The sequence below is a fragment of the Canis aureus genome, chromosome 15 (assembly GCF_053574225.1).
Source record: "Canis aureus isolate CA01 chromosome 15, VMU_Caureus_v.1.0, whole genome shotgun sequence".
Classification (NCBI taxonomy): domain Eukaryota; kingdom Metazoa; phylum Chordata; class Mammalia; order Carnivora; family Canidae; genus Canis; species Canis aureus.
Genome location: NC_135625.1, coordinates 32988052 through 33011471, shown reverse-complemented (window position 1 = coordinate 33011471; position 23420 = coordinate 32988052). Strand labels below are relative to the sequence as shown.

Below are 23420 nucleotides of genomic sequence, written 5' to 3'. Positions count from 1 at the left end.
TTTTTTTTTTTAAGATTTTACTTATTTATTCATGAGAGACACACAGAGGCAGAGACATAGGCAGAGGGAGAAGCAGGCTCCATGCAGGGAGCCCGATATGGGACTTGTTCCTGGAACTCCGGGATCACGCCCTGAGCCAAAGGCAGATGCTCAACTGCTGAGCCACCCAGGTGTCCCTATTTTAATTCTTTGGGTGGTTTTTCCCTTAATGTATTAAATAATATGCTTGTATTTTTCTTGATTTTTCAGCTTGAAGTATTAGAATGACTTACTCTTTTATTGCTGATTAAACCTTCTGTCTCTCCACTTTCTAATACAGTATAGCACTTGTTTTAGTTTCTCTACCATTTTTCTGGTATCTTTAACAATCAAAATAATTGAATGTTCTTTGGGAAGTTTTAGCATTAAGTCTGCTCTTCAGATGGCAGCATAGTGTAACTTATCTGTTCTGTTACATAGATGTTCAAATTGAAGCAAATATTGAGGTTACAGTAGCTCTTTAGGAGTAGTATGGAACTCTAGGATTTCTTGATAATATTTATTGGAGAAATTTTAAGAGTATACTTTCTGTTCTGTAATTCTCACACTAATCATTATACCAAATCATTAGTATTTTCTGTCCCCAGTGTGATTTTTCTGTGGATATCTGTGTTTTAACTTTGCTCAGCCTTTTCCTGTTTGTGCATCTTTTTCTGTATTTCTATTTCTTAATATTACCCCTGTTTTCATTTGCCATTTTTTATGGGCTTTGTTGGCTTAAACTTTTCCCATCTCCTCATTACTTGGTTTATAAGGACAGGATGAGGATTAATTTTCTTTCTTTCCCTCCATCTCTCCCTTTCTTTCTTTAATTTATTTGAGGGAGAGAGTGGGATGGGAAGGAGCAGTAGGAGAGGGAGAGAGGATTTTAAGCAGACTCTGGGCTGAACAGGAGTCCAATGCAGGGCATGACCCTGAAATCATGACCTGAGGTGCAACCAGGAGTCAGACGCTTACCTGACTGTACCACCCAAGTGCCCCAAGATGAGGATTTTCACTTTTTTCCACTCAGATGATAAGTAACCATATATGCTTGTTAGTAAAATCCCACATATCTGGAAATAAATTATATAAGTTGATGTTTATTTTTTTTTCTATTAGAGATATTCTATAATGCTATGTGGCTACTTAGTATTCCATTATGTGTGTGTACCTGATGAATGGATATTTTAAGTACTTAATGCTGCAGCAAATATTCTTAAACCCTTTACATGCTGCATATGTGTATGCATTCTTTATGTTAATGAAATAGCTATATATATCAGAAGGTATTAGGAAGGGAAATTGATAAGTTATTTTTGCATCTATTAAGTCTTTGTTGTTAGCTTATTTAATAGGTGTTGAAATGTATTACTAAGATTTCCTAAGACTGGCTGTCCTTATATGCCTAGAATAACCCTTTTTTAACTTTATATATCTCTGGACTCTTTTTCTATGTATTTAAGGGCTTTTGCTTTAGTATCCAGTTTCTTTTTTTGTTTACTTTCTCAGGGTTTGGTTTGTGTGTGATGCTGGATACATCAAAAGAGAAGTACAGTTTTCCCTTCCTCTCTTCCTTCCTACCCTTTGCCCTCCCTTTCCATTTTTATGAGAATATTCAATTACTTGGAAGATTTGAACACAGATACCCATGAGTAGTATATTTGTCTTTGTTGCCTCTTTGACAGTATTCTTTATCTCTTCTTTGGTTATGTCCTTCATTAACTTTCCCACCTTGTGAATTAATTTTGGTAATTTTTGTTTTCCTAAAATCATCCATTTTTAATTTCAAATTTAATAACATGTTTTTTGGAGAGTATGGCCCTATAATTTAATTTTTTTCTCTAGTTTTTCCTTTTTATTGCTAATTTTTTGTATTTGGACTTTCTTTTCCTTATTATACTGTTGGTTTATCTATTTTACTTTTGTTGTATTTTTGTTTTAAAGGAAAATACTTTAAATCTGTCAAATCACCCTTTATGTACTAGTTTTTGACTATTTGGTATGAGTAGTGACTGAGCAAACATTAAAATCTGCCATTACTTTTTTGTTATGTTAATTTTGCTATTCCTTCCTGTATATGTTTTCCTGCAGAGTTTTTGGTTTGTTAAGATTTTTGACATTCATAGTGTAAGGATTGTGTTTAAAATCATTGTAAAGCATCCCTCTTGGTTGTATTTAATGTTCTTTTACTTTGAAATCTCTCATATTATTCTTTTAATCCCTTGCCTTTTTTTGGGACTCCTATATTTTTCCCATTCTTTTACTGTATACCCTGTCATCTTTTGTTTAAATAATTACTTTGTAATTGGCAGAAAGTTGGTTTTAACGTTCCGAAGTGTCATTTTATATTTATTATCTTTATTACATGATATATTCTCCTCATTATTTGGTAAGTGTATAATTTTGGGAGGTTCTCATATACAAAGTGATTCTCTATATCTCTAAGTAATTTGCTTAAACTTCTAGGTATAATTTTATCAACTTCATTTTTATTTCCTAGTTAACACTTTCTGGGGACTTTGGTAACAATTTATTATTGTGTATTCATGAATTCACTTATTCAGCACAAATTGAGATGTCCTGTTATATGCCCCAGTCATTTTGCTAAATGCAGGGGATACAGTAATGAAGGAGGTATGCAACTCTCTGCCTTTGTGGAGTTTATTACATAGTTTTGAAGGATAAAATAGACAACATAAAAAATAAAAAATGATGACAGATTGTATCAAATTCTAGAAAAGAGACAAATAAAGTAGTGCAAGATAGTAAATCCGTAGGAGGGGTGGAACTCAGAGAAGACTGCTGTGGAAAAATGAGGTGGAACTAACCTTGCAAAGTACCAGAGTGGTGTCCATGTATGTGCCATTGTGGAGTTCAAGCAGAGAGTAGTAAAGGCGAAGGCTATAGTAAAGATTCTGATTTTTTTCATAGGTTAGTGGTTTTTATTTTTTTTTTTATTATTATTATTTTTTTTTAGGTTAGTGGTTTTTAATCATTAAATCTGATTCAGTGCAGCCTGAGAACAAATATTTTGTAATCTGTTCGTTAGTCATATATAATTTCTGGATGATATAGCCTACTTTGAGACATAATTTCTTAAGTCAGTATAATGCAGGGAGGCCTGGCTGGCTTAGTCAATAGAGCATGTAACTCTTGATCTCCAGGTGGTGAATTAAGTGCCACATTGGGTGTAGAGCTTACTTAAAAAAAAGTGGGGCCCCTGGGTGGCTCAGTCAGTTAAATGTCTAACTCTTGATTTTGGTTCAGTTCATAGTCTCAGGGTTGTGAGACCCCACACCCGGTTCTGCACTGAGTTTGGACCCTGCTTAAGATTCTTTCTCTCCCTCTTCCTCTGCCCCCCCACCCCCACCCCCGGAAGTATAATACTCTAACTGTAATAGAAGGAGAAATAAAAGGAAATTGATTTATTTTTTAAAAATGTATTTTAGTATTTGTAATTATTCAAGCATGTTTATATTAGAATATAAAAGATATAAATAACAATTGTTTACATTAATATGTAGAGTCACCATTGAATGTGATAGCTACAAATGGATCAGTACAGGTGTGATGCATTGGCAACCTATATAGCATAATTGGTGTTTTCCATAAGTGATAAAGAATTCTTGGCAGAGGTCTGCAAAATACACAGTGAAGTTTTTCTGAGGTTTTCAAAGGTTAATCATACTGTATTCTCTCTATATTATACATTGTATGTTCCTAGAAAATCACGTGTGTATTAAACCAGTATAAAAAGTTCTTTGTTTATATATGTAAACAGAATTTGGTTCTAGGCTGTTTTTCTTTTCTTTTTTCTTTTCTTTCTTTTTTCTTTTCTTTTTTTTTTCTTTCTCTTTTTTTTCTTTTCTTTTCTTTCTTTCATAGGACTTTTAAAGATTTTATTTATTCATGAGAGACAGAGAGAGAGGGAGAGGCACAGACACAGGCAGAGGGAGAAGCAAGCTCCATAGAGGGAACCTGACATGGGACTTGATCTCGGGTCTCCAGGATCAGCTGAAGGCGGCACTAAACCATGAGCCACCCAGGCTGCCCTCTTTGTTTCTTTTAAGGATTTTATTTATTTATTTATTCATGAGAGACACAGAGAGAGGTAGAGACATAGGCAGAGGGAGAAGCAGTCTCCCTGCAGTAAGCCTGATGCAGGACTTGATCCCAGGACCCCGGGATCACGACCTGAGCCCAAAGGTAGATGCTCAACTACTGAGCCATGCAGGTGTCCCCTAGGCTCAGTTTCTTCTCATCAGCTGGTGTTTTTTCATTAATATCTTTACTTTCTAAGAAAGATGGCTGGGAGGAAGAAAGATTTTTCAACAATGACAATATTGATTTGGAGCTGGATATATATATATATATTTTTTGGTGTTGGGGTTGTCACTATTTATTGTAGATGTTTAACAGAATCCCTGGCTTCTTCAGATGCCAGTAGCGTACCTTTCCCCACAGTGTGTCACAACCAGAATGTATCCAGACATTTCCAAATGTTCCCCATAAAACGAACTATCTGGGTTGAAAATTATTTTAAAGATACGATTTATGTTTATAAAATAGACAACAGTTAATTAAGACATGTTGTCTTCATGCTTCTTTTCTTGAATTCTTTCATTCAACACATTCAGTGATGCAAGAATGTCAAAGTGAATAAGGTCTCTGTTCTTGAGCTTACCTAAGACTGAGGGAAGATTGACACAGGAACACAGTGGTTCTTGCATACTATCATTGTGCTGTTTGTACACTATAGACACTGAGGGAACAGTCACAACCTATAGGAACTTTAAGGTTGGGACACTATTGTAGTTGAAATGGTCAGTATGGCATAAATCACTAGTTTTTAAAAAATGAGTTTTTGCTAATGATATAAATTGTGTTTCCAGAGAATATCCACTGAAATTGATTCATATTCTAACATTTGTCTTCTCTCACTTTCTTTGTTCATATTTTACTCAAAATGCTTTGTCCTGATTGCATTGATGAAGATGTTTGTTTTAGCCCAGTAGGTGGCAGTCTTAGCTAAAGAGGAATTACTGAGTGATGAAGCTTTCCATCAGGCTGAGGATAGCCTTCATTTTATCTGTAATAGAAGCAAATCTTCTAAAATGAGATATAGCACAAAACGAGAGAGTTTATTTGTAATAATTTAGAAAGTCAAATAGGGTAAGTGAACACAGTAGTTGAATTTAGGTATATATCTTATTTCACAAAGCCATTTATTTTCTTTTATCAGGATCTTATTCATTTAGAGGCAGTATAAATGCAGTGGTCAAGAGGATGGTTTGAATAGTTAATCTGTAGGTGTATATGTTACCTTTGCTCCTTATTAGCTTAGGTGAGGTACTTCTGAGATTTCTCATTTATAAAATAGGAGTAATGGTATCTGTCTCATGGTCCTTATGAGAATTAAATGAGTTAAAAATAAATGTGCATAGAGCTTGGAACAGAGCCTGGCACATAGTAAGAGTAATAGTAATATTAGCTATTATTAGTAGAATTCAAAATATTAAATAGTATCAAAATACTAGGTGTTTAAATCTTAAATCTATTCTAGTTATTTATTCACATTTACTGAGCTCTCTGGTTATTGACTAAGTGGATCTGTAGTTTTGTGTGTTGTTAGATAGCAAAGAACCAGAGCCAGTTTAGCCATGTGAGGTCACATTTGCAGTGATCTTTTGCAGTTTTGTCAAGTTTGTGGGCATTCCTGGTGAGAAGTCCAATAACAGTCTGACTTTTCTTTCATTGCTGCTAATGATTTCAACTTTATCCTTAGAATACGGGCTTCTCCCAGAGCTCCTTTTCATGGGGCTCTGATGCTGTTTTAGTTAGTTAATTTTTTAATGGCTTTCTATTTTATGGATGTATCTTAAAACAATTTTTTTGATGCTCTCTCTAAGAAATGCAATTTTTGGTTTTGTTTTGCTATATGCTATTAAAAATAATACTTGCACATAAATATATGTGTCCTTGCCTGATTATTTTCTTATTGTAGTTCTTTAAGTAGAATTGCAAGATCAGAAGAGAAGGCGTATTTTAAAATTTTTCAACACTTTGCCTTTTATGCCTTTTGTAAAGTTTGCACCAATATTTTGGGACCCATTTACCCTTTACAGCAGTATATGAAAAAGTATCCAATTATTTACCATCACCAGTACCAGATATTTTTAGTTGACTTTGCCAGCTTCATAGAAAATAGAGATTATCTTGAATTTGTATTTTCTTGCACTGACTTTATGAAATTACAGAAAATCAGATGATTTTGTACCTCTTTCAACTCTACATTTTTTGTTCCTGCATACATTAAAATGTAATTAAATTTGGGATCCTGTGAGATCATGCCTCTAAAATTGGGCCCTGCTTTTCATTGTTCATCTTAAAGTATTTATGCAGCTGTGATACATTTATATAGTACATGTAATATTTAAATACTGTAATAGCACTAAGCTAAGGAAAGGCAGGGATTAATGTAGAAATGTTTTATCGCAAAACAATGATATTTAAAAAAGATTTTGGGGAGGGTGGGGGATAGAGGGAGAGGGGAAGAGAGAATCTTAAGCAGGCTGCATACCCAGTGCAGAGCCCTATGTGGGGCCCAATCTCCTAACCCTGAGATCATGACCTGAAGTCAAGAATTAGATGCTTAACTGACTGAACCATCCAGGCGTCCCCATTGAAGAGTTCTTTTTTCATGGATTTTCCTCAGAAAATAGTTTTAGCAAAAGAAAGTAGTTAAATTTAATTTTAATCTATTTTCAGTTCCATTGTGCCATTACAATTTATATTGTGTATTGTTTTGGTGGTACTAGTATACATATTCTTACTAGACCATTCTGTCACTATTCCAATAGGTATTATTGCTTCTGTGATTGTATCATAAGAGGCTTGAAGTCTATAAGCTTTCTACATGTCAAGTAGAAAGTCACAGTAGTTTCAGTCTTCAAGGAACTGAAATTTTGGGCAGCCCCAGTGGCGCAGCGGTTTAGCTCTAGCTGTGTCTCTCTGAATAAATAAATTTAAAAAAAAAAAAGGAACTGAAATTTTGCAGTGCTACTAATACAGATGCTTGATAAAGAGTGTATTGACTGAAGTTACCTCTGAATAAAAGATGTCTTTATCATATATGTACTTTTATTCTTTTTGCTTATACAGAGAAAAGTATACAGTTGTTATACTGTATCATAGTATCATGTTCTATTATGTGATGCTTATTCTAGATACAGTTATATCATGTGATACTTAACTCTAGATAAACGAAGAATAGTTAGAATTTAACAAGCCATGGGTTAAAATGCCTGAACTATTCTTTTTGGTGTGACATACTTCAACAACTGTGGTAAATTTGACGAATAAAATTCTGGTTTGGTATATATTTTACTTATTTACCTATTTGTGTTTAAAGATTTATTTATTGGGCTGCCCAGGTGGCTCAGGGGTTTAGTGCTACCTTCAGCCCCGGGGCATGATCCTGGGGACACAGGATGGCGTCCCACGTTGGGTTCCCTGCATGGAGCCTGCTTCTCCCTCTGCCTGTGTCTCTGCCCCCCTTCCCCGTCTCATGAATAAATAAATAAAATCTTTTAAAAATATATTTATTTTAGAGGGAGAAAGTGAGCAGGGGGAAGGGCAGAGGAGAGGGGGAGAGAAAATCTCCAGCAGACTCCCCACAGAGCATAGAGCCTGACACAGGGCTGGATCTCACGACCTTGAGATCATGACCTGAGCTGAAATCAAGTTGGATGCTTAACCAGCTGAGCTACCCAAGGCTCCTCTGATACATATTTTTTAAAAATATTCTGTGTTTTCTTGGAATTAGAGTCATGTTATTATTGCTAACTTGGAAGTTTGACCTGAAACTATTTTCTCTCACACAAGCCCAAAGTGAGCAGAGCTAGTTGCATTAATCCCATGGTTCTTTTTTTTTTTTTTTTTTAAGATTTTATTTATTTATTCATGAGAATACACAGGAGAGAGAGAGAGAGAGAGGCAGAGGCACAGGCAGAAGGAGAAGCAGACTCCATGCAGGGAGCCTGATGTGGGACTCGATCCCAGATCTCCAGGATCAGGCCCTGGGCTGAAGGCGGTGCTAAACCTCTGAGCCACCTGGGCTGCCCAATCCCATTGTTCTTTAGCCAAAAAGTGGGGATAGTTGGGGACTTCTGGCTTCCACTTAAAATGGAGAAAGCTGGTCAAGTATTGTTCTACTCTTAGAGTAATAATAATAAGCCCTAAACAGCTGCAAATTTACAGTTTTCTTGAATCTGTCAGAGACCTGAGGTTGCAGCTCTTTCCTGAAATCTAAGGAAAAACCGGCACCTCTGAAAAGATGGGATGCAAGCACTTGTTTACCTGGGACAGACAAAATGAACACCACTCGACAATTATAAAGAACTGCTAAGGGCTTAAATTGTATTAGTAAGAAGATACAGAATCCTTGGGAGCTGAGAACCCATAGGAGAGAATTCATACCTACTTGCAGGCTATCTTCCATAAATTTTCACTGGATGCTTATAGAAAAGATATAGGGCTGGGTACTGTTGTCTTTAGGCAAGTCTGGAGGAAGGGAATGGTAGATGCTTCTATAAAGACATGAAGCCCTGTCTGAGTCCTTCTGCCTGTCTGCTGTGAGACAGAAACCTTAAACTGCAGAGGTAATGGAACAGAAAGAAAGCCTTCCACCCTGGGGAAGGGGCAGAAATATGTGCTCGACCCTGAACTTTAGCTTAGGGGGTGGGCAGGAACATGGAGAAGGCTACATGCCAGATACCAAGAACATAGTACTTGTCTGTGACCAAGGCTTGATCAGAATTTCAGAGAATCCCACTCCATACCAGGGTAAGAGATGGAGAGGAATGGGTAACTGGAATTCTGTGAGAGTCACAGGAGCTTGGAGGCAGAGAGACCGTATGAGATGCAGCCTAAGAGGAAGACCTAAAACCATAGATTGAGTAGACACTGAGAAAAAAAAAACTCTGTGGCAAACAAGCCTCTTCCCTAAACACAAGGTATGGCTAGAGCAATTTGACCCTGTGGTGCATTATGGGTATCCACAGCAGCAACAGATTCCAGACCAAGCTCATATTCTGACAATAGAATGACTCTACATCCACACACTAAAGGCCTAGCATAAGGAAAGATATGGTCATATCCAGACACAAAGACTGTTTATCTCAGTCTCAGCTGTCCTACAGAGGATGTCCTGCGTGCACACATTTACACTCTCTCTCCATGAGGTGTAAAAACAAGGAGAAAAGTGATATAGTATTGAGATGGGAGTTAGAATCCTCAGGACCCAGTTACTGGAAATTGTTAGACATGGAATTTACGATAACTGATTTATATGTTAAGGCCTCTAGTAGAAAAGGCAGGTAACATGCACAATCAGGTAAGATATTTCAAAGGTAGACATTCTAAGAAAATGAAATGAAATTTTTATTTCCTTGTTTTTTTATTTCAAAAGACTTTAAAAAAAAAATTATTTATTCATGAAGGACACAGAGGGAGAGGCAGACTCCCTGCCAGGAGCTGGATGTGGGACTCGATTCCAGGACCCCAGGATCACACCCTGAGCCAAAGGGAGATGCTCAACTGCTGAGCCACCTGGGAGTTCCTATTTTAAAAGATTTTTATTTATTTAGAGCGAGCACAGAGGGAGAAGGAGGGGGAGAAACAGACTCCTTGCTGAGCAGGGAGCCTGCTGTGGGTTTGATCCCAGGACCCCGAGACTGAGCTGAAGGCAGATAGTTAACTGACCGAGCCACCCAGGTGCTCCTGAATGAAGTTTTCAATTAGCAATAATCACGCCTCGGGTAAACCTCATTGACTACGATACTGCCACTGCACAAAGCTGGTGCTCCTGAATGAAAATTTTAGAAGTGAACAACACCGTAATAGACAAAGAATCCCTTCAATAAGCTCATCATATACTTGGCATAACCAAAGAAAGAATCTGTCAACGTTAACATAGGCCCATTGCAAATTATCTGAACTAAAATGCAAAGAGAAAACTGAATAATAGAACACCCATTGTCTATGAGGGAATAATATCACATGTTCTGAATGTGTAATTCAAATCTTAGAAGGAGAAAAGAAAGAATAGGACAAAAGAAATAATGGTCAAGGATTTTGAAAAAGTAATGGTAGATACCACACTAATAGTCCCCCAAAACAAATAGCAAATAGAAACACCCATGTGTTAATATTCGAACTGGCTGAAAGTTGATGATTAGAAAATACTGAAAGTATAGAGGAAAAAAAGAATTGCTGCAGACTTGTCACTTAAACCTACGGAAACCAAAAGACAGTGCAGGATCAAAAGAGAAAAACTTTCAACCTAGAATTTTCTACCCAGCAAAATCAGTTTTTTTCTTTTTTTTTAAACATTTTATTTATTAGGGAGAATGAACAGGTGAAGGGAAGGGCAGAGGGAGAGGGAGAAGCAGACTCTCCCCACTGAGCAGAGAGCCCGATGTGTGGCTCTATCCAGGACCCTGAGGTCATGACCTGAGCTGAAGGCAGATGCTTAACCAATTGAGCCACCCAGGTGCTCCACAAAACCAGTCTTTTAAAAATGAAGGAGAAATGGTTTTTCAGAGTAATATTCTCTGGGTATCACAGAAACGGAGTTAATTCATTGTCATTAGACCTGCGTCACCAGATTCACTAAGGAAATTCTTTCAAGCAAAAGGGATATGATATTAGATAGTAGCCTGAATCTATATAGATAAGTAGGTGTGCTGTAAATAGAAGATGAATATAAAATTCATGTTTTTCTAATTAAAACACTTAAAAAATATAATAAAATTTTTTTCTTATCAGTTGAGCTCAAGGGACACCTGAGTGGGTCAGTTGGTTAAGTGTCCCACTCTTTTTTTTTTTTTTTAATGATAGGCATACACAGAGAGAGAGAGGGGCAGAGACACAAGCAGAGGGAGAAGCAGGCTCCATGCACCGGGAGCCTGACGTGGGATTCGATCCCGGGTCTCTCCAGGATCGCACCCTGGGCCAAAGGCAGGCGCTAAACTGCTGCGCCACCCAGGGATCCCTTTTTTTAAATTTTTTTTATTTTTATTTATTTATGATAAGTGTCCCACTCTTGATCTCCGCTCAGGTCTTGATCTCAGGGTTCTGAGCTTGAGCTTCGCATTGGGTTCTGGAGCCTACTTAAGAAAAAAGAAAAAGGGTGCTTGGGTGGCTGAGTCAGTTAAGCATCTGCCTTAGGCTTAGGTCATGATCCCAGGGTACTGGGATCAAGCCCCATGTCATTTCCTGTTCGGTGGGGACTCTACTTCTCCTTCTGTGCCGCCCCTACCCCTTGTGCTGTCTCTCTTGCTCTCTCTCTCTGAAATAAATTTTAAAATCTTTAAAAATAAAAAGATAGCAGTATAAAGGAAAAGTAATAGAAATGTATTTTACGTTTACAGCAAATATAGAAGTAAAATTTATGATAGCTGAAAGGTCAGAGGGAAAGATACTATTATAACATCTTTTTATTTTTAAAGATTTATTTATGTTTTAAAATTTTTTTTCTCCAAGATTTTATTTATTTATGAGAGGCACAGAGAGAGAGAGAGGCAGAGACACAGGAAGAGGGAGAAGCAGGCTCCATGCAGGAAGCCTGATGCAAGACTCGATCCCGAATCCCAGATCACGTCTCAGGCCAAAGGCAGACGCTCAACCGCTGAGCCACCCAGGCGTCCCTGTTTTTAAAGATTTTTATTTATTTGAGAAAGAGGAGGAGAAGCAGAGCCCCTGCTGAGTGGAGATTCCCCTCCCCCCCATGCAGGGTCCATCCTACAACCTCTGAGATCATGACCTGAGCCAAAGGCAGACACTTGACTGAGTCACCCAGGTGCCCCAAGGTTGATTTATTTTAGAGAGGGTGTGTGTGTGTAGGACTGGGGTGGAGGGAGAGGGAGAGAATCTCAAGCAGAGTCCTCACCCACCAAGCATGGAGCCCAACATGGGGATCAGTCTCATGACCTGAGCCAAAATGAAGAGTCAGACACTTAATCAGCTGTGCCACTGAGGTGCCCCCAGTATTGTATATAGCATGTTTACATTATATGTGAACTGGTATAATTTACTTGTGACTAGGCTTTGATTAATTATATATGTATTATAAACCCTAGGACAACCACTAAAATTGTTTTCAAAAAAGAAGGAACTATACTTAAAAGTACTGTATTATACATTGGAAAGAGAGTAGATCTTAAAAGTTCTCAACACAAGGAAAAAAAAAACTGTGTGTGATGGGTATTACTTTGGTAATCATTTTTTTATGTATGTCTATATCAAACGATTGTGTTTTACACCTAAACCTAATACAGTGTTAAATGTCAGTTGTATCTCAATAAAAAAGTATAGTGTGCCAATAGCAAGTATAAAATGTAATCAGAAAAAATAATCCAAATGAACACAGAAATGGAAGGAAAAAAGCAGAAGAGTACCTGGAACAAATAGAAATGGTAAGATGATAGATTTTATTCCAACCATTATTAATAATTATGTTAAATCATTTAACATACTAATTAAGACTTTAATCTGTTTAAACATCCAAAATCATCTGAATACTTTAATATTAAATTGTTCAAACATAATAATTGAGACAGATGTAAATTGTCTAAACATAATAATTATGACAGATTTGCAGATTAGAAACAAAAGCAGGCCCTAGTATATACTGTCTATTAGAAACTCTTTAAATATGAAGAAGACCTGGGTTAAAAGTAATGTGCTAGCACAGCCCCTGTGGAAAGCAGTATGGATGTTCCTCACAAAGTTAAAAACAGAACTATGTTAGGATCCAGCAATTGCACTACTGGATATTTACCCAGAAGATACAAAAACACTGACTCAGGGGTACATGCACCCCTCTGTTTATAGCAGGATTATTTTTACAATATGGAAGCAGCCCAAATATCCATGGATTTTTTAAAAAAATTTATTTATTCATTCATGAGAGATAGAGAGAGAGAGGGGCAGAGACACAGGCTGAGGGAGAAGCAGGCCCCATGCAGGGAGCCCAACGTGGGACTCGATCCCAGGACTCCAGGGTCACGCCCTGGGCCAAAGGCAGGCGCCAAGCTGCTGAGGCACCCAGGGATCCCCACATACATGGATTGATGAATGGATAAAGAGGATGTGGTATAGCCTGAGCAGCTCTACCCCAGGGTGGCTCATGGAGGGCTGACCCAACCCCAGTTCCGGTTGCCGGGCAAGCAGCATCACTTCAAGAACCAGAGGTCGATTGCTATGGGAACTACTTCCTTTTTGGCTTTGACATCTTCTGGGTGCTGGGAGGCCCTGTTCCTGGCCACTGGCCTCTGGGCCTGGGGTGAGAAGGGTGTTCTCCCAACATCTCAGCACTGACCCATCTGGGAGCCCGTGACCCCACGTGGCTGTTTGTAGTGGTTGGAGGCTTTGTGTTGGTGCTGCGCTTTGATGGCTATCTTGGGCTCTCTGGGAGAACACCTTCTTGCTCAAGTTCCTCAGCCTCATTTTCTTCCTGGAGTTTGGCAACAGGGATCCTGTCCTTTGTATTCAAGGACTGGATTTGAGGCCAGCTCAGTTTCTTCCATCAGTAACAGTGTCAAGCCCTGTCAGGAAGACGTTAACCTCTACTGTCTCTTTGCTCCAGAATATTGGTTTTGCTCTGGAGCCAAAGGGCCTAATGGCACTTCAATATCTGTTTCAACTGCACTGACTTGAACCTGAGCGGGGAGCACTGCAGGATCCCCTTCTGCTGCGTCAGGGACACAGCAGAAGAAGTGCTCAGCACCCAGTGTGGTTGCAGGAGCCAGCTCAGGCTGAAGTTGGAGCAGCAGGGCTCCACCCACACCATAGGCTGCACGGGCCAGTTTGAGAAGTGGCTGCAGGACAGCCTCCGTGTTGGGGCCGGGCTCTTTGTGGGCATCGCCCTCCCCCAGATCTTTGGTATCTGCCTGGCCCAGAACCTCATGAGTGACATCAAGGCAGTGAAGGCCAACTGGTGAGGCTGCCACACTAGTGCACAGGGAGCTGCCATCTCAGCTATTGTTGGGTGGTGGCTCCTAAGGGCACCAGGAATGCTACAGCTAGGAGGGTGCAGGCCAGACAGAGTGGGAGCTGTCTGCTGTATCCCCGCCCAGGCTGGGACACACTTCTCTGTGCTGGCTGTGTGGGGCAGGCGTGGGGCCTGCTGTTGCCTGGGACATGGCTTCACACAGCTGCAGAGCTGTCTACTCTATTACCTCTGACCTTGGCCCTACCTGGAGCCCACTTTGGCTTCACTGCTTTAGACTTAGACTCTAAAGTGGGCCCAACGTGATCCTGGAGTCCTGGGATCGAGTCCCACATCGGGCTCCCTGCATGGAGCCTGCTTCTCCCTCTGCCTGTGTCTCTGCCCCCACGCCCCTGTGTCTTTCATGAAAAAAATCTTTAGGGGCGCAGCTCCAAGGCGGCTCCAGCAGAGGAAGAGACCCCACGCGGAGGGGACTGCGTGGCTCCGGGAGCAGCTCGGAGGGGCTCGGGCGGCGGCTCCGCGGAGGGGGCTGCGCGGCCAGGAGCGCGAATCCAACAGCGCAGCCCCGGGAGCATTGGGCGCCGGGGACACAGCCCAGGATCTGGCCTCCCCTCGGGACAGGCAGAGGCCAGGAGGGCCCAGGACAGCGAGGACGCTCCTGCCCCGAGCTGAGCAGATCAGTGGCCCCGCCGCCCCCGGAGCATCCAGGCCTCTGCAGACCGAGAGCTCTGGAGCTACTGCGGGAGCTGAATCCGGGGCTCTAGCGCTGGCCGCCGCCACTGCGGTTGTTCCTCCTGGGGCCTCACGGGGTAAACAACCCCCACTGAGCCCTGCACCAGGCAGGGGGCAGAGCAGCTCCCCCAAGTGCTAACACCTGAAAATCAGCACAACAGGCCCCTCCCCCAGAAGACCAGCTAGACGGACAAGTTCCAGGGGAAGTCAAGGGACTTAAAGTATACAGAATCAGAAGATACTCCCCCGTGGTTTCTTTTTTTTTATTTTTTATTTCTGTTTGCTTCCCCACCCTTTTTTTTCCTTTCTTTCTTTTTCTTTCTCATTTTCTTCTCTTTTTTTCTTTTTTTCTTCCTTTTTTCCTTTTTCTTTTTTCTTTCCTTTCTCCTCTTTTTCTCCTTTTCCCAATACAACTTGTTTTTGGCCACTCTGCACTGAGCAAAATGACTAGAAGGAAAACCTCCCCTCAAAAGAAAGAATCAGAAATAGTCCTCTCTCCCACAGAGTTACAAAATTTGGATTACAATTCAATGTCAGAAAGCCAATTCAGAAGCATTATTATAAAGATACTCGTGGCTCTAGAAAAAAGCATAAAGGACTCAAGAGACTTCATGACTGCAGAATTTAGATCTAATCAGGCAGAAATAAAAAAATCAATTGAATGAGATGCAATCCAAACTAGAAGTCCTAACGACGAGGGTTAACGAGGTGGAAGAACGAGTGAATGACATAGAAGACAAGTTGATGGCAAAGAGGGAAACTGAGGAAAAAAGACACAATTAAAAGACCATGAGGATAGACTAAGGGAAATAAATGACAGCCCGAGGAAGAAAAACCTACGTTTAATTGGGGTTCCCGAAGATGCTGAAAGGGACAGAGGTCCAGAATATGTATTTGAACAAATTATAGCTGAAAACTTTCCTAATCTGGGAAGGGAAACAGGCATTCAGATCCAGGAAATAGATCCCCCCTAAAATCAATAAAAACCGTTCAACACCTCCACATTTATAGTGAAGCCTGCAAATTCCAAAGATAAAGAGAAGATCCTTAAAGCAGCAAGAGACAAGAAATCCCTGACTTTTATGGGGAGGAGTATTAGGGTAACAGCAGACCTCTCCACAGAGACCTGGCAGGCCAGAAAGGGCTGGCAGGATATATTCAGGGTCCTGAATGAGAAGAACATGCAACCCAGAATACTTTATCCAGCAAGGCTCTCATTCAGAATGGAAGGAGAGAGAAGGAGAGAATGGAAGGAGAGCTTCCAAGACAGGCAGGAACTGAAAGAATATGTGACCTCCAAACCAGCTCTGCAAGAAATTTTAAGGGGGACTCTTAAAATTCCCCTTTAAGAAGAAGTTCAGTGGAACAATCCACAAAAACAAGGACTGAATAGATATCATGATGACACTAAACTCATATCTTTCAATAGTAACTCTGAACATGAACGGCTTAATGACCCCATCAAAAGGTGCAGGGTTTCAGACTGGGTAAAAAAGCAGGACCCATCTATTTGCTGTCTACAAGAGACTCATTTTAGACAGAAGGACACCTACAGCCTGAAAATAAAAGGTTGGAGAACGATTTACCATTCAAATGGTCCTCAAAAGAAAGCAGGGGTAGGGGATCCCTGAGTGGCTCAGTGGTTTGGTGCCTGCCTTTGGCCCGGGGCGTGATCTTGGAGTCCCGGGATCAAGTCCCACATCGGGCTCCCTGCATGGAGCCTGCTTTTCCCTCTGCCTATATCTCTGCCTCTCTCTGTGTCTCTCATGAATAAATAAATAAAATATTTAAAAAAAAAAAAAAAAGATAGCAGGGGTAGTCATCCTTATATCAGATAAACTAAAATTTACCCCGAAGACTGTAGTGAGAGATGAAGAGGAACACTATATCATACTTAAAAGATCTATCCAACAAGAGGACTTAACAATCCTCAATATTTATGCCCCGAATGTGGGAGCTGCCAAATAAATCAATCAATTAATAACCAAAGTTAAGACATACTTAGATAATAATACACTTATACTTGGTGACTTCAATCTAGCGCTTTCTACACTTGATAGGTCTTCTAAACACAACATCTCCAAAGAAATGAGAGCTTTAAATGATACACTGGACCAGATGGATTTCACAGATATCTGTAGAACTTTACATCCAAACTCAGCTGAATACACATTCTTCTCAAGTGCGCATGGAACTTCTCCAGAATAGACCACATACTGGGTCACAAATCGAGTCTGAACCGATACCAAAAGATTGGGATCATCCCCTGCATATTCTCAGACCATAATGCCTTGAAATTAGAACTAAATCACAACAAGAAGTTTGGAAGGACTTCAAACACGTGGAGGTTAAGGACCATCCTGCTAAAAGAGGAAAGGGTCAACCAGGAAATTAAGGAAGAATTAAAAAGATTCATGGAAACTAATGAGAATGAAGATACAACCGTTCAAAATCTTTGGGATACAGCAAAAGCAGTCCGGAGGGGGAAATACATTGCAATACAAGCATCCATTCAAAAACTGGAAAGAACTCAAATACAAAAGCTAACCTTACACCTAAAGGAGCTAGAGGAAAAAACAGCAAATAGATCCTGCACCCAGCAGAAGAAGAGAGTTAATAAAGATTCGAGCAGAACTCAACGAAATCGAGACCGGAAGAACTGTGGAACAGATCAACAAAACTAGGAGTTGGTTCTTTGAAAGAATTAATAAGATAGATAAACCATTAGCCAGCCTTATTAAAAAGGAGAGAGAAGACTCAAATTAATAAAATCATGAATGAGAAAGGAGAGATCACTACCAACACCAAGGAAATACAAACGATTTTAAAAACATCTTATGAACAGCTATACGCCAATAAATTAGGCAATCTAGAAGAAATGGACGCACTCCTGGAAAGCCACAAACTACCAAAACTGGATCAGGAAGAAATAGAAAACCTGAATAGGCCAATAACCAGGGAGGAAATTGAAGTAGTCATCAAAAACCTCCCAAGACACAAGAGTCCAGGGCCAGATGGCTTCCCTGGGGAATTCTATCAAACATTTAAAGAAGAAACCATACCTCTTCTCCTAAAGCTGTTTGGAAAGATAGAAAGAGATGGAGTACTTCCAAATTCGTTCTATAAGGCCAGCATCACCTTAATTCCAAAACCCCACCAAAAGGGAGAATTACAGACCAATATCCCTGATGAACATGGATGCAAAAATTCTCAACAAGATACTGGCCAATAGGATCCAACAGTACATTAAGAAAATTATTCACCATGACCAAGTAGGATTTATCCCCGGGACACAAGGCTGGTTCAACACTCGTAAAACAATGTGATTCATCATATCAGCAAGAGAAAAACCAAGAACCATATGATCCTCTCATTAGATGCAGAGAAAGCATTTGGCAAAATACAGCATCCATTCCTGATCAAAACTCTTCAGAGTGTAGGGATAGAGGGAACTTTCCTCAAAATCTTAAAAGCCATCTACGAAAAGCCCACAGCAAAGATCATTCTCAATGGGGAAGCACTGGGAGCCTTTCCCCTAAGATCAGGAACAAGACAGGGATGTCCACTCTCACCACCGCTATTCAACATAGTACTGGAAGTCCTAGCCTCAGCAATCAGACAACAAAAAGACATTAAAGACATTCAAATTGGCAAAGAAGAAGTCAAACTCTCCCTCTTCGCCGATGACATGATACTCTACATAGAAAACCCAAAAGCCTTCACCCGAAGATTGCTAGAACTCATACAGCAATTTGGCAGCGTGGCAGGATACAAAATCAATGCCCAGAAGTCAGTGGCATTTCTATACACAATGAGACTGAAGAAAGAGAAATTAAGGAATCAATCCCATTTACAATTGCACCCGGAAGCATAAGATACCTAGGAATAAACCTCACCAAAGAGGTAAAGGACCTATACCCTAAAAACTATAGAACACTTCTGAAAGAAATTGAGGAAGACACAAAGAGATGGAAAAATATTCCATGCTCATGGATCGGCAGAACTAATACTGTGAAAATGTCAGTGTTACCCACGGCAATATATACGTTTAATGCAATCCCTATCAAAATACCATGGACTTTCTTCAGAGAGTTAGAACAAATTATTTTAAGATTTGTGTGGAATCAGAAAAGACCCTGAATAGCCAGGGGAATTGTAAAAAAGAAAGCCATAGCTGGGGGCAGCACAATGCCAGATTTCAGGTTGTACTACAAAGCTGTGGTCATCAAGACAGTGTGGTACTGGCACAAAAACAGACACATAGATCAGTGGAACAGAATAGAGACCCCAGAAGTGGACCCTGAACTTTATGGTCAACTAATATTTGATAAAGGAAGAAAGACTATCGATTGGAAGAAAGACAGTCTCTTCAATAAATGGTGCTGGGAAAATTGGACATCCACATGCAGAAGAATGAAACTGGACCACTCTCTTTCACCATACACAAAGATAAACTCAAAATGGATGAAAGATCTAAATGTGAGACAAGATTCCATCAAAATCCTAGAGGATAACACAGGTACACCATTTTTGAACTCGGCCACAGTAACTTCTTACAAGATACATCCACGAAGGCAAAAGAAACAAAAGCAAAAATGAACTACTGGGACTTCATCAAGATAAGAAGCTTTTGCACAGCAAAGGATACAGTCAACAAAACTAAAAGACAACCTACAGAATGGGAGAAGATATTTGCAAATGACATATCAGATAAAGGGCTAGTTTCTAAGATCCTCATTAATTACACGGGGAAAAGAATAGCTTCCCGATGGAGAAATCTGAGAGATACCAGCTTAATCACAACCAGTTTATCAGCCTCAGTTAATGAGACCTTGACATCATGTACCCTTTGGGCTGAGAAGGGCGGAATGTCATTTCTGTGGCCTTATTGTCAAAAATTTATAACCTCAGTTTAATCATGAAGAAGTATTAGACAACCCCAAACTGAAGGCCATTCTTTAAAATGACTGACCCCGGGCAGCCCAGGTGGCTCAGCAGTTTAGTGCCGCCTTCAGCCCAGGGCATGATCCTGGAGACCCGGGATCGAGTCCCATGTCAGGCTCTCTGCATGGAGCCTGCTTCTCCCTCTGCCTGTGTCTCTGCCTCTCTCTCTCTCTATGTGTGTCTCATGAAAAAAATCTTAAAAAAAAAAGCCCAAACTGTGTAAGAGTTTTTTTTTTTTTTTTTTTTTTTTTTTTTTTTTTTTTTTGTGTAAGAGTTTTTTTGACGCCTCAGTCACTCATCTCCAGATTATTTGGTTTCAAAAGTCTCGTTAACTCTTACAGCTTCTTATCTCCATATACATCTTCGGTCCCTGTCTCCCTTCATGTTGTTCAGAGAATGAACAGGAATTTGTAACGATTTCATTGGAGAGAATGGAGTTTTGGACTAAAAAGAGAATGGCCACTGCAGGGAGTTCTCAGGGACCTGGGCCGGCATCACTAGACTAAGATTAGAATACGACGCTCTGGTCCGTGATGACGTAGTTTGTCGTCTCAGGCCCTCCTGCTGCTCACTGTCCAGCCTTTGAGTGTTCTTTTCTCACTGCCTGTGATTTTAGAACGAAATCTTAAATGTGCTACTTCAGACCAGAGATCATCGTGAGTCCTGGATTCAGTCACAGACGCTATAGCTTGTAAACATCTGTTGTAAAATAACTGCTGTCTTGTTGGTAGAGTTTCAGAAACTCTGGAGGAGTGTCACTGTGGATTCGATGGATGAGGAGAAAATTGAAGAATATCTGAAGCGACAGGGTATTTCTTCCATGCAGGAATCCGGACCAAAGAAAGTGGTATGTAGTCTCTTGGGGGGAAAAAAAAAAGTGATCCTCTATTCTTTGAACTGTGAGCCTCTCTGAAGAGGAGGTAGTCAGTTCTTCCTTCTAGTTTTTTCTGTGTCCTAATCAGTGATCTTGGTCAGATGTAAACCAGTTCCTGTCTGATGTGTTGGGGGCCAGCGGATCTCTGCCCCCGGATGCTGCTACCCAGGCACGTGGGAGCGTTCCTCGTTACCCCTCCAGCCCTTGTCCCAGCAGTGAGTACTCAAGTCATACTGACTGTCCTCTAGTGCCCATTTGTTCCCTCCTGGTTTCTATTCTAAAAGGACTTTGTTTCATCATCTTGGCCTTAATGGCACTCCCTTCCCCCTCGATCTACCACCCCTGTGGCCTCTATGCCTGGCTCTGCCTTAGCCCCTATCACAACCCCTGTTGTCCTTGTCGGCTTTTAGATTCCTTAGGAACCAGTTACCACGTAGTCCGAAAGCCCCATCAGTGGAGGGATTTATAATGGAAAAACTCGGGAATTGCCTTGTACCTGCTAATTGGTTGTCTGTAGTCCAAGGACGAACCTGGTTTTGGGAACACCCTAACTGTAGCTGCTCTTCCCCTCTCCCTTTCCCTTTTCTACTCTCAGTCTTTGGAACTTGCCTTCTTTGTGATTTTGTGTGTGTATGTGTGTTTATTTAATGAATTTGTAGGACTTCTTAAAAGGCAAGGTGTATTGCCCAGTGATCTCCTTGAATTCGTGGAGTTGTAGCACTTTATGAGCTCTTTTCCTGTTATTGCTTAGTTTGTTGATGTTTTTTTAATCATGTGACTTTAAATTTCAAGTACACAGAAAAGAATGGGGAATAATATTTAACAAATCTTTGTGTGCCCATCCACTCCCCCATTTGGTGTAACTCTGTGTTTAGCCATATTTATGTCCGGTCTTTTTTATTGGTAATGGAGGATGTATTTTTAAGCCTAATGATAGAAATGAAAAAGAACTTTATTGCCTCTTTTGAATCCACTTAGTGTCAAGGATAGTTGTGGGAGGTTTTTGTGTCTGCCTAGTTATCCCAGTGGAGCTGTGCTCGGCACTGTCACTCTGGCCTCGTTTGTGGCTGGGAAGCATACTGGGGAGAGTGGGGAGGCTGGGGTGCATGGGAGGGATTGGCACATGAAGCTGGTCCACCAAGCAGGAAAAAAGGTTTCTGCTCATTGTTAATAACATCCTCACTATTCTGCCCTTCTGAGTAGCTGTTTCTGTTTTTACCTTTTCTTATAGGCCCCTATTCAGAGAAGGAAAAAGCCTGCTTCACAGAAAAAGCGCCGGTTTAAGACCCACAACGAACACCTGGCTGGAGTGCTGAAGGACTACTCTGACATTGCTCCTGGCAAATAGGGAACAGTTTTGTTCATGAGCCAGGAGTTAATAAGTACAAAGTCAAGATCTTGTTGATGCTGGGCTCTGAGGACGTCTCCCCATGCTACTTAGGACTGAGGGGAGAAGCTGTTCAGTTTACAGAACAAGAGCAAATTACCAAACTCAAAGCTTTCTTTAATTGAATGGGCTAATGAGATATGTGATATTCCCTGTTAACCTTCTGTTACTTCTGGGGGAAAGGCGCTTAGCATGGCATGCAGGTGTCTTTGCTACTTCTATTTCTAAGTGGTTCCTGGTTCCATTTTTCTTCCTTTATTATTTTAGAACAAGTTGGCAGATAAATAGTCTTGAATGCAATATTTGTTTATTCCAAAAGAACATATTTATAATAAAATCATTGTAGAAGGAACTCTAAGATGTTCGTGAATTCAGTTTGTTTCTTTCTGTCCTTGTCAATGGCAGACGGCAGCTCCGGTCTTTAACTCCCACAGGATGCATGTTTGGGATGTTGTTGGAAGACTGATTTGTGCTGTGGTGCCAAGCATGTGGATCTCACAATTGGAACAAAAGACGTGCCTCTTGTTAGCAAATGTGATAATAAAGATACACTATATGTAATTTTTAATATTTATTTTTAAAAGCATAAATTAGTATTTAGCTTCTTGGATTTTGCAAGTCATGGGCTCAAGCCATCTCCAGCAAAGATGGATAGAGTCATCTTGCCAACTTGAACATCATCTGTACACCCTGCGCCAACCCTCATGGAATTTGACCCTGATTTTTTTTGCGGGGGAGACTCCCTCTGTCTTCACCTGCTGAACTCATGAGAGCCATTATCAAATATGTGGGTTCTTAGCAGTCATGGTGATTTACAGGAGGGAAGTCTGTGTGGTTATTCCAGCCTTCTATGGCAAACTACAAACTACTTGTTTTCCTTATCTCTGCTTGTCACTTGGGATGGTGGTCCTTTGGGTTGATTCTTACAGTCCTCATATCATAAATTGAAATTGCAGAGGATTATAAAAAAAAAAGATTCAGTGTTCTCAAGAAAGGTGTGATGGTAACCCAGAGCAGGAAGTACTTTATGTAAATGAGCTTTTTTGCTGTTTTAGTTCTTTTTATCCTTTTGATTTATTTCTCATCCATTTATATAGTCCTGTCTTTGTCTCCTCTTTCTTACATCCCAGCCCCCAGACATGGCCCCAGAAGATGTAAAACTGAGGCTCCCCACAGTAATTTAGATTATGGAATGTTCAGTGTGTCTTTGTATCAGGGTTTTGTTTTTTTTGTTTTGTTTTTTGCTTGTAAGGAGGAACTTTTAATGTCTAATGACATAAGACTAGTTTTCTTTCTTTAAAAAAAAAAAAAAGGATTTAATTTATTTATTCATGAGAGACACAGAATGAGAGAGAGAGAGGCAGGCTCCATGCAGGGAGGCTGATGTGGGACTCGATCCCGGGTCTCCAGGATCACAATCTGGGCCGAACGTAGTGCTAAACCGCTGAGCC

At 40.3% G+C, this 23420-nt stretch overlaps 1 protein-coding gene and 2 pseudogenes across 2 annotated transcripts in view; 2 read left to right on the top strand and 1 right to left on the bottom strand.

Moving 5' to 3' along the window:
- The window catches only part of GTF2E2 (general transcription factor IIE subunit 2), a 77145-nt gene extending 54818 nt beyond the window's left edge, over positions 1–22327 (top strand). The window contains exons 7-8 of one of the 2 annotated variants that reach the window (XR_013352884.1): positions 1531–2952; positions 2999–5989. Coding sequence is in view for 1 of the 2 variants with exons in the window: in XM_077849051.1 (XP_077705177.1) it covers positions 20440–20555; positions 21814–21930 (233 nt within the window). In the remaining variant the exon portion in view is untranslated. Of the gene's footprint in view, positions 1–1530; positions 2953–2998; positions 5990–20439; positions 20556–21813 lie in introns of those variants that run through there. The other variant, XM_077849051.1, reaches the window with a different exon arrangement.
- On the top strand, positions 8787–19936 carry LOC144285103 (tetraspanin-17 pseudogene; annotated as a pseudogene).
- LOC144285153 (U4 spliceosomal RNA) lies at positions 9802–9879 on the bottom strand (annotated as a pseudogene).
- Positions 22328–23420: the final 1093 nt, after the last annotated feature.